Source organism: Candoia aspera, chromosome 6, assembly GCF_035149785.1.
Source record: "Candoia aspera isolate rCanAsp1 chromosome 6, rCanAsp1.hap2, whole genome shotgun sequence".
In the NCBI taxonomy this organism is placed as follows: domain Eukaryota; kingdom Metazoa; phylum Chordata; class Lepidosauria; order Squamata; family Boidae; genus Candoia; species Candoia aspera.
The window spans coordinates 58,113,371-58,124,951 of record NC_086158.1 but is presented as its reverse complement, the minus strand read 5'-3'; the positions used below and the strand labels follow the sequence as shown (position 1 = coordinate 58,124,951).

The 11,581-nt window shown below is 45.6% G+C and overlaps 1 protein-coding gene across 1 annotated transcript; it reads left to right on the top strand.

The window, feature by feature from the left end:
* Positions 1 to 975: 975 nt before the first annotated feature.
* Positions 976 to 8,394, top strand: VAX1 (ventral anterior homeobox 1). The gene is made up of 3 exons (XM_063307214.1): positions 976 to 1,494; positions 3,368 to 3,555; positions 7,866 to 8,394. Exons 1-3 carry the CDS (start codon positions 1,257 to 1,259, stop codon positions 8,382 to 8,384), a joined length of 945 nt encoding a protein of 314 aa, XP_063163284.1. The 5' UTR covers positions 976 to 1,256; the 3' UTR covers positions 8,385 to 8,394.
* The last annotated feature ends 3,187 nt before the right edge of the window (positions 8,395 to 11,581 follow it).

Sequence of the window (11,581 nt, the reverse complement as noted above, 5' to 3'; positions counted from 1 at the left end):
GAGATCTGCCCCGCACTCTCCTCCTCCTCCTCGCTCCTTCTCTTTCTTGGATCCGTCTGGATACAAAGCAGGCTTTTTTAGAAGCGGGGGGGGGGGAGTAGGCTCTGCAAATGTGTTCAATTTTTATGAAAGGCGTGCAGGGGGAGCGGGGGGGGGACACCTACAAGTATCTGCATTGAACGAGAGAAAAGAGTTGTAAGATGGCTGGTAGGCAGTAGAGGGAAGCGTTTAGGGGATCCTTCCAGTGTAACACCCTCTTCGCCCTCTCTCCCCGTTCCCAACAGGGAAACAAAACACCCCTTATTTCTGGGATCGAGAATTCATACCAAGGCAAAGCTCTTTCTCTCACACACAGACACACACACACACACACCCCAACTGGTTGACGGTGTTTCCCTTTGGCGAGGTGACTCGGTGGTTGTTCGCGGAGAAGATCTACCAAGATCCCTTTGGTCAAGTGCCCGGCCTTTTCCAGATCTCTCTGTGTTTGTTTTCTATCTGAGGCGTGTCTAGGATGAACGTGTCGGGAAATCAGGAAAGGTGAACGCCAAACTGGAGAAAGTTAATGATGGCTGCTAATGGCTCCTAACAATTCAGGCTGAATCTTGTCAAAAGTTTTTTTTTCCTTTCCTTTTCTTTTTCCCTCCCCCATCCCCGCGCTTCTTCAATTGATCCTTCTTCTCGTTCTCCTTCTTCTCCTTCTGGAAATCTCAGCCTTTTGATTGTGTGTTTCCTGAAAGCAAGGCCAATCATTTCAGTTTATTCACTGGCTAAACTCGACTTGATTGGGGACAAGCATACAAACCACCCATTACGATGTGATATATTATCCAAACAATTTAGTGTATTCATGAGGTAACCTAAATGTGGAGGCTGCAAAATTACCCGTAATCAATTGAAACAGCGAGTGCGCGTCCCTCTGGGTGTCTAACAACTGCATCCCTCTCCATAATAAGGGAGGCATTAAATCATTTTAGAGTTGCACTGTTGAGTACCTGATCATTGGGGCGCGGAGAAGCTGGACACTCGCACTAGGACGCTGGGATTGAGGAAGCGGCCGATTTCCTGCCTCTCCAGCAGAAGGACCGAGTCTCGCCTTCAAGGGATTCGCTTGCTCCTCACCGAACTGACCCTACGCCGGGCGACATTCAGCACAGATTTCTCTTCGCTTCTTTTCCTCCCCCCACCCTCAGCCCGCGCCTTTTTTTTCCCCACTAAAAAAAAAAAACCCAAACCCCTACACCATATTGCACTACATGTTTGGGAAACAAGACAAAATGGACGTTAGATGCAATTCAGAGCTCGAAACCAACCGGCTCTCCAAGAACGGGCATAAAGAAGGCAAGGAAAGCAAAAGCTCCGAAGGAAATATTTCGAATTCTTTTTTGAAGGAACCGCAAGGGACTTTTTCGGCTTCGGGCGTCCCGGAAGATTGCAATAAAAATAAATCCAGTTCCGCTGACCCGGATTATTGCAGAAGAATACTAGTCCGAGGTAGGACTGTCGCTTTACGTTCTGAAATTTCGATTAATGAATTCTTCCCGCTCGCTTGCTTGCTTTCCTTTCGTTTTTACTTTCGGTTTTTGTTTTTTGTTTTTTTCGTTTTTCTCGTTTCAAAATCAGATGAATGACTGAGGTTTCCTAATGGCTCCACTTCATTCTTTTTATCTCTTTCCTCCTGTTCTTGGTTTGTTTCAAAAGTCTAGGAATATTTTTGCTGTCTGGGTTGCCAAGAACTGGAGGGCTCTAAGTCCCAAACCTTACATTTTAGCTGGGGCGGGGTGTATGCCGATGATGTTTTCTTTTTCCGGGTACTTCTCAAGCGTTCGGGGAAGGAAAAGCTAAGATCTACCTTGCTTGTGTTTCTTCCCTAGTTTACTTTTGCTTTAAGGGCGCAAAAGGCTGCTAAGTCCTTTTTCGATCCCATTAGATTCTGTCTGCAATTCTTCGACCACTTGCCTTGGAGTAAGACCCACTGGATTCAATAGAACTTCTCCATAGGAGTTTTCAGCCTCAGCCCTTTGCAAAAGACTGCTTCTTTGAAATATCTCCCTGCCCTCTAAAAAAAGAAAAGGGGGGGAAAACCCACTTCCATTTCCTATGGTTTAAAGGTAAGCAAAAAGAAAAAAAGAGATGGAGGAAGAAAAAGAACCTTTGGGGACTTATTAAGAAATGCACTGGGGCGCTTCTTATTTTCAATCCATTACCTTTGTCCCATTCTTTGATTTCCATCAACAGCAGAAAATTCTTTCTAGCCTGACGAGATAGCCACCCTGAGAAAAGTCTTTCCTCCAAGCGTTCCTTAGCCTTGAAGCTCAAGTATTTGGCGGTTGCACCTTTTTTGATAGTGACTTTAGAGTAACAAAATCTGTCAGAAAGTGGTGTGGTGGTTGCTGCTGCTGTTATTCGGCTGTATCAGTTTTAACACCTTCACTTTAATGAATTGTTTACATAACTGTTTGATTCCTTGGTTTTCTTTTGTTCTTTTATTCTAACCTGGATTATTCTCTTCTTTCCTCCTCTCCCCATATCCAACAGTAGAATAATTTCAAGGGAACTTTTATTTCCCACTGCTGTTAAAATTCCAAAACTATCAAATCAGTCTTTCATTTCTGAAATTGCACATCCATGTGTGTGCCTATAGGTTTAAAAAATATTTCATTCTGCTCACATGTGAATGAAAACCAGGCCTGATAAACAATAACTCATCTTGGATGACCTCCAGCAAGCTTAGCTGAAAAAAGAAAACAAGTCTTGGAACTCTAGGGTTGCTTCCGCACAGATTAGGAAGGTAAAAATTATGGCAAACCCATACATGTAATTGGCATGTCATTTGAATCAGGTTGTCCTCCACCGGCAAGAGGCTAGTGATATTTGGGGTGCTGTGATGAGATCAAGGCCAAGCAGAAAATGGACAGCCATGAAGGCAACTTGATGTTCACCAGCATGGAAAAGAAGGAGCAGGACTGTGGAAGGTGGACATCAGAGCTGCAGACTGGAGATGGCTCCCTGGTGTGCTTGCCCTGCAGGGAAATCAAGGGAGGCCCCAGCAGGTGTGAGCTTGCAAGGCAGAGACTGCTGCTCATAGGCCTCTGGTGATGGTGAGGCTGGCTTGGAACCTGTGAGGCTCCTTTGGAGTTCTTTGTGCTGGAGCTCTTCCCTTGGGGTGGATGGTGGCCTGCTTTATAAGCGACACTCTGAGAGTGCAGTGCCTGGGCCAGCAGGAAATCCTGGGGATTCATTCAGTCCCGGCCAGGAGAGGCTTCTTGCTCTGACTGGAGTGGCTTTTCTGCGCAATTCCTAAATACTAGATCCATGATCCATCCTTCCTTCTGGATCTAAACATGCCTCCTTCTCTTTTTGCCAGATGCCAAAGGCTCCATCAGGGAGATTATTCTTCCAAAAGGGCTTGATCTCGACCGCCCCAAGAGGACTCGAACTTCTTTCACTGCCGAACAACTTTATAGGCTTGAGATGGAATTCCAGAGGTGCCAATACGTGGTTGGACGGGAAAGAACTGAGCTGGCCAGGCAGCTCAATCTCTCAGAAACTCAGGTACTAAAGACACAAATGCATTGGTGGCAAAAGGAGGTTTTTCTGCCCCACTACGCACAAGAAGCAGTAGAGTAGCATAGCTTACCAAGGTGATTCCTTCCTTCCAGAGGTCTTAAGGCTGCTGCTGCCCCAATTCCAGTCAGTTTGCTGGCTGGCTTTTCTGACAATTGCATTACCCTTACATCTGAGGGGCATCACTATGGGAAGGCTGGGGCAATGGTTCCAGCCCTACTCTTGAACAGGAGAGTTCTCTTCCCCTTGAGATGAGGGGCTTCTCACTAATAGCCAGGCCTGCAGGGCTGTAGCTAACACTTGGGGTAGCTTCCCGCATGGGTGTGATCAGTGCTGAGGACCAATCTTCCTTTTTTTGCAGCTAAACACCATCCAGAGATGACCAAGCCTAGGACCCTAAACTTAGGGCACACAGCAAAATTCCACTCTTTTCAGGCTTTTGCAAGTTCCCTTTCAAAGAGGCAGTATTTCGATTTGATTGATATCTAAATACCTGGAGGAAGTGGAAGCTGTAGGTATCAGTAGGGTGTGAACGCCCTTGAACGCCAGAGGCTAAGATCCCAAGAAATAAATTGGCTCCGAGGAATGAGGAGCCACTGCAAGACTTGTTTCTAAGTCCACAAATCACTCATAGACACTGTAAACATTTAATCTGAAAAATTAATTAGCCTCTATGATGATTTTTGAGAACTATAGAACCAGTCCTGTGTACTTACGCACAAGAATCTTTGAAGAAACTGTCTCCCCACAAACACATGCATACAGATCCGCAATCAGTGCTAAAGAGAGGGCTTCTGGAAGACAATCCTGGAGTGGAAAACCGCAGGAGTAGCGAGGATCCCGTCTCAACAGAGTAAGACCAGACCCTGGGGAAAAAAAGTAAAATTTCAAAACAGAATCAGAAAACACATCAAAATATCGCTTAGAGAATCCATAGCTTATGGGAAAAGCAGAGTCTTTCTGGAGAAAGTGGAGTGCTACACAAATAATATTTTTCTTTTGCTATAGTCAATAAGGCTTTTCAGCCTATGCATTTAGGTCGGGTCAGGAGCTTAAAAGCTAGAATGGCAGTGTGTTCCCCGGGCTTCCACCAGGTGACAATAATACAGAATTTATTTGCTACCTGAACACTTTGTCAGCAGTTACAGAGATGTTGCTGTGGTGGTGGTGGTGGTGGTTTTAAGCGATTCAGCATTTTGTGGTTCTAAAAATACCAAATGGTATGCTTGTTTCTTCAGAAGTAAATTGATGTTAATGGAGTTTCTCCTCCGATAAATCTGTGTATATCCAAGTGCCACTATTTACAACGGGGCATTGGAGTGTTTGTCCTGAGCATTGCTGAAATTAAAATAAATGGAGGGAGTAAGATTTTATTCTGATTGTGGCATATTGAAAAGAATCCAAGCCATACAGGTCTCTTTGCAGATCTTTACTGGACTCTTTTTTGTTTCCCTGGTTTTGGTAGTTTGATCAACAACTGTTTGGGTTGAGAAACGTATTTTTAAGACACACAAAAAGAAAAAAAAAGCAGGTGATAGTTCAGGTAACTACTCATGTGTTTGCATAATTTAATATGTATTATAATAATAATTCCCCTTAATTCAAGGAGCACATTCTTGTGTAAGAATGAATAGTACTGTAATCTGACCATGCATATCTAGACATGCTTTATGTAGATACGGTTTACTTTCAGGTGGAAGCACCTGTGTGACTTTCTTTGGACTGGGAAACCAACAGGATTGGGCCTGGTTAATCTTGGATGAGATTCCTCCTTGGAATTCTGGGCTGTCCATTAGACTGGGAAATGGGAAAATACCCCAGAAGGAGATAATGGCAAAACACTTCGGCACTGCTCCTCAAAATGAAGATGTTTCCATGAAGTCATCAAAAATTGAGCTCCATTTGAAGGAGACTTCGTTTCTTTTAAATGGGCATCCCCTTTCTGCAAAAAATGGTGTGTGTGTGTGTGTGTGTGTGTATGTATGTATGTATATAGCCAAAAGCCACTTGGTAATATATAAATAAATGCAGGGGTCAGATGGATAGCAAAAGACTATTCTTTCATCTGTGTGAAGATGTTCAGGAATGCCTCCAAGATTGACCATATTCCCCTTCCCATTTCTTAAATCAACTTTGCCTGATGAAGATTTATTGAAACTGAATACTTAGCAGGGATTTCACCGAACTTCCTTTGGCTTCATAAACTTACTGCCTCTGTGGATTTGGGATCTTGTTTTCTACAGAGCCATGCTATTCATGTTTATACTGTATCACTTGACTTGTATTTTCTGAAACTCTCAAGGATGAGCAGTCCCATCCATCTGCTCTCAGCAAATACCCGTTGTCTCCCATCGAGGTACAGAATCCCTAAGTCTGGCCAAGTTCTTTGGCCATCAGAGGTAGTAATTCCTCCAAGTACCACTTCCTAGTGAAAAATACAACCGTGTTAAATATCAAGGACTTTGTTGCTCTTTCTGGCCACCAGATTAGCTGTTGGAGGCGGTAGACGAGTGCCTGCAAGTAGGGCCGGCTCTGACGATGAGATCAGCCCCAAATGGGCCTGCTCTGATTTTGAAAGCCAAATCTGTTCTTTCATTCAGTCCTAGAACCTGAAAAATAGGCCTGGGGGTGGGGGGAATCTGAAAGGCAGGCCATTTTCTGTGTGTGTGTGTGTGCATGTGTGCATGGGTGTCCATGTGCATACAACACAAGAGGCAAATAGTCATTTGCTCCCTTTCTGCACAGGAAGGAAATACTGTGCAGAAACTTGTGCTTTGCTGAATAAAGCGTTGGTGGGAAAGAGAATAGGAAAAGTCGTGTGTGTGTGAGAGAGAGAGAGAGCGCACGCCCACACGTGCAAGAGAGGGAGATTTTATGATTTAAGTGAAATGCTCCGAGAAATTTGAAAACATCATTAAGAAGTCAAAACATGAAATAGCTGATCGAATTCAAAGAGAAACAGATATATTATTGGAAAATATTGTATTATATGTACTTGATGCTTTTAAATATATTATTTACGGAAATAAGGTGAAAATTGTTGTAGTTTTACAATGCAGGAGAACAGGAAGTACTAGAGTGGGATGAAATGTAGGTGTGGTTTTATTTCTGAGGGAGGGAGGGAGGGAGAAAGGAAAGGAAAGGAAAGGAAAGGAAGGAAGGAAGGAAGGAAGGAGTCTAAGTGTGTAAGGATTGGTTTCGTATTTCTTGAAAAGATGACAAGCTAATTAGCATTTCTTTGCCTGTCAGATTTAGCCCTTGATACGAAAGAGCCGAAGCGTGGCCTGTCATAGGAATCTAAGCGAAGGATAACTAGGAAGGGTCCAGAAGAGGGTTGAAGTAGCTGGCGGGATGGGGATCGGTCAGGCCCAAGTCGGGGCGGTGGAGCACCGGACAATCTCTTGCTCCCTGGCCTTTCGGAAAAACCTAAGACAGCCAATATCTTCCCGGAGCTGCTGCCGCAGATGAGACACGTGGGAGAGAAATGGCAAGTTTAGGAGCGCCCAAATAACAACAAAATACTACCTTGTATCGGGGATCTAAGAGGCTAATGGTTAGACACATCCTTCCAAGAGGTTAGGACTGTTTCAATTAATTCGTGGTGGTTTCATCCCTCACCAAACTTCTTTGTTCCCGAAAAACTCCCGGTTGAGGGGATCCAGTCAGTCTTAAAGGAGGGTGTGAAAGACGGGGCGCGGTTGTTCCGTTGCAGAAGCTTCGCAGCCGGCGGCTTCCTCCACTCAATGCTTTTTCATCTTAGTTTGTTAAAGAGGTGCCACCCCCGCTCCCCAGTACATGCACATGCATGCACATGCCGAGGCTTTTACTGGCCACTTATAATAAGCCCCTGCCCAAAACAGCTCAGGTTCACAATACACGCGCGTCTTCAAGGCGCTGGAGGAGAAGCCTTTGTGGTCTCTGCAGTTCTCTGCCACTCCGGTAGCACTTTCCAGAGTGCAGCGTTGCTTCGTGATCCTTATCGAAATGAGCAGACTTGCACGCTCGCTCTTCCATTCGCTCAACGACATCCGCGCGCTCCCAGCCGGCTGCACACGCGCGCGCGCACACAAATTTCCGCCGCTTGACTCCCACAGGGAAATCTCCGTCTCCCCAGGATCTCCCCAGCCGGGCGCTGTCCTCCTAGGGAGGCCTCTGGAAAGAGGCCGAGGGCGGTGGTGTGAGGGACAACTGCGGCCTTTTCTCTCCTGCTCCGGGCCTAAGAAGGCCAAGACCTTTGCTAGGCCCCGCTAGCTGACGCTGACTCTGTGCTTCTGCCTTCTTCCCTCGCCTTCTTGCAGGTCAAAGTCTGGTTCCAGAACCGACGCACAAAGCAGAAGAAAGACCAGGGCAAAGACTCGGAGATGAAGTCGGTGGTGTCCGAGACAGCGGCTACTTGCAGCGTCCTACGGCTGCTCGAGCAAGGACGCCTGCTCTCCCCACCCGGCTTGCCCGGCCTTCTTCCCCCTTGCGCCACCAGCGCCTTGGGCTCGGCCTTGCGAGCACCCAGCCTCGCCAGCCGCACTGGCGGCTCAGGATCAGGGACCGCGGGCGGCTCTCCGCACCACCCGGCCGTCAGTAGCACAGCCGCCGGGCCGGCTCATCCCTCTCCGCCCGGCGGCCACAACCTCTTCAGCCTGCCGGTGCCCACCCTGCTGGGCTCGGTGGCCAGCCGGCTCTCCTCCAACCCGTTAGCGATGGCCGGATCCCTGGCCGGGAACTTGCAAGAACTGTCGGCCCGGTATCTGAGCTCCTCTGCCTTCGAGCCCTACTCCCGGACCGCCAATAAAGAAGGCGCGGAAAAAAAGGCGCTGGACTGACTCTTGGTGACTCTCGCTGTATTTATATTTATCCTCTCTATTTGTGTTGGTTATTTATGGAGTCTCCATACGTTAGATGCCCCCTCCTCTCCAGTATACCTTGCACCCCTCCACACGCTCTTTCCCACCGGCGGATCCACCCCGCGGTTTCTGCTCCCCCGCTCCGCTTCCCCCCACCCGCCTGTGCATTCCAAACCAGGAGCCGCCCCGGTTTCTCTCGGCGCGCCCAGCCCTCGAAAGCCCTCGAGAAGCGCCGGCCGGGAAAAGCAACTCGCCGAAGCCACACGCTGGCAGTAAACAGACGGAGGGACCAGACAAACGGCCCGCGAGCTGCTGAACGTTGGAAGGGGGGGGGGTCGGGGGGTGAAGAAGCGCAGAGCACACCTCGCCTTGTGGAGGACCGCGTTCGCGAGCGTTTTAGAAACGGGGCGGGGTGGGAAGCCTAAAGTTGAGGCGACTTCATGTTGGGGGCAGGAAAAGAGGGGTTTCAATTGCTGGGCGCGGACGCCCTTTCCTTCAAGCTGACTGCCAACGCGAGAAAGCAGCTTTGACTTTAAAAGGGGGGCGGGTTTCTGGGAAGAGTCTTGAAGCGGGAAAGGTTGGTTGGAGCTGAAGTGTATTTTGTGCGGGGAAGGTGGGGGTTGTCCGCGCGTATGTAGCCCCACGCAGCCTTTTAAGTCCAGCCTGCCGGGCGAGATGTTGGTTGCTCAGTGTTGTAAGGTTCCTAAAGCACAAATCTAAGAAAGGCCCCCTCAGCACGGGCAACAGTACCCTGCCAAGGGATAACTTATTTTGCACATCATCCTGAAGAAGCGTGCAGCCTCCCCCCCGACGTCCGTATGCCCCAATGCCAGACTGAACTCTCGGGCGTGAAGCCTATTGACTTAACTGGAAGGAGGCGCGCCGCGGGTATTCGGCAGTTTCACTTCAATGGGATTTACTTCCGGTAAGTGCGCGTAGGATTGCAGTCTCATTTCCAAGTTGTGAATGTGGGTGTAAGCCGAGTGAGGCCAACCGTCCTTCTTTCAGGTAACGCAGTTGGGAACTGATTTAGCTTTGAAATATTGACCCAAGAATGCTTACGAAGAAAGCTCACTTTAAGTAAACGTCGACTTGATACAGTTTTAGGAATGTTGCAATCATCTCCAAGATCCTACCCCCCCGCCAAAATAATAATAATAATAATAATAATAATAATAATAATAATAATAATAATAATATTTTACATTAGGCTCTCAGACTTAACGGTATTTGCATCTCGAATCTAGCCTATTTTTTAAAAGAATCGCATAACCCACTTTTCTTTGTTAAATTCTGGAAGGAAGCCAGACAAATAGACACATACCACCTTTGCTCACACCCCTCGTTAACAATATGCGGATGCGAAAAAATGAAGCTTAAAAAAAATCCTTATAGACAGGCTTTTTCAAATGATCAGATTTTGGTCTCTGCAGAACAGGAAAATAATAACCACAAGGCAGCGTTATGGAATTACTGATGTGCCTGCAGTTTCAGCACTCTCCTAAAACCACCAGAATATATTCAACTTTTTAAATAAATTGAATGTAAACTGGAAGCATCGATTTTTGCCCCCTTCTGACTGATTTTCTTCTGAAATGTTTGTTCTTTAAACTAATGCAAAATGCAAAGTGGCGTCCCATTTGATTTTGTACTTATTTTATCCTCTATGTAATAATTGTTACTTTACCTTATTTGAAAGTCTCCCATTAACCACAGATGTATTCCTGGCTGCTGCTGCTGCTGCTGCTTTTTCACCTGACGCTTTGAGTTTGCCAGAAGTAGCAAACAGAAACAAAATACCACGTAGTTAGCTAGCTACTTTTCCCCTGTTTTGTTTTGTTTTTGGAGGGGGGAATTGGAAAAACACTTGATCCGTTGCGTTTACACTGTACAAAATATGTGCCGCCACCAAACTTTTCAACCAAAAAGAAAAAGGAAAGAAAGTGAAATGGCTGATGTAGTACATACAGAGTTTACTCTAGAACAGAAAGAACGAGAGAGAGAGAGAGAGAGAGCGAGCGCATAACACGAAAACTGTCACAATTTTATTGTAAATTATTTACGTCTGAAGTTTTAGGCAACTAGTGAAGACAAAAAATAAGAATGAATCTGTGGGTGAAGGTGAGGCCCCTGCTACTAACCTTTATTTGGAGTGTTCTGGATATTTGACTGTTTTGTATTTATGTGGTGAGAGTGAAATATATCTATATGATGACAGATCGCTATTTTCGTCTTCTGTTTAGAACTCCCTGGAACACTTTCAGCCCACTTGTGTAAAGCAAAAGATATAACACCGGGAGTTGGGATGTTCAGCAATCAACTCTGTATCTGAAAAGGTGACTCTGCAGGGTGTGCGTCCAGATGACATCTTGAGTAGCTAAATAACATATAGTAAGGTGGAGGTTGCTTGTGATTCTTGAAATTGCCCATTAGAACTGAAATTGTGCACCTCCTTATAACCTGTAGATATCATTTTTAGTGCATTATATTGGCCAGTATATTTGATTCTGCCCAACTTACTCACCTTACTTAGTGTCACCAAAGAAGGATTTCAGAATCTGCCTCCTATTAGTTCATACATCGGCCATCCAATAGAATCTGGGTTGGGGGGTTGGGGGCAGAAAATTGCCAAGATAGGTCTGATTCTCATCTAATTTTCTCTGAACCTTGTTGATCTACTCTTACTTGTCCCTTTTGTGCCCCAGGGATTAAAAGTCTTAGTAGTTGGAAAAAAAATACAAACAACGTTTAATTTCAATGCAGTTTCCTGAAGGAGTAAAAGTGATTAATACTAATCATTACACAATCTCAACCACTCTTCATTTTTCATTGTATCTATTCACTTATTTACTTGGAAGTAAAACCCATTGAAATAAATACAGCTTACTTAGAGGACTGCATTGTAAAATCTCCATTACACCAAACTGTGCAATTCATACATAATCTGCAGAAGGAGAGTCCCTTTGATTTTTAAAATAAACAATTTCATTTGAACCACATATTAGGAAAAAGCTCTTTCAGAGATCTCATTTCTTTCCTTCCTTCCTTCCGACCCGCCCACCATCCTCCAAAAACATAATTTCTATTTCAAGAAAAATGGATTCATAAATTTAGTAATACCATTTGATTATAATTAATTAATGTATTTCCTCATTAATTGTGCATTTCATATTACC

Excerpts from the sequence above, each read along its gene's own strand:
- VAX1 (XM_063307214.1), top strand. The coding sequence starts at position 1,257 with ATGTTTGGGAAACAAGACAAAATGGACGTTAGATGCAATTCAGAGCTC. Across the intron at positions 1,495-3,367 it reads CAGAAGAATACTAGTCCGAG|ATGCCAAAGGCTCCATCAGG; the intron begins GTAGGACTGTCG and ends TCTTTTTGCCAG. Across the intron at positions 3,556-7,865 it reads TCAATCTCTCAGAAACTCAG|GTCAAAGTCTGGTTCCAGAA; the intron begins GTACTAAAGACA and ends GCCTTCTTGCAG.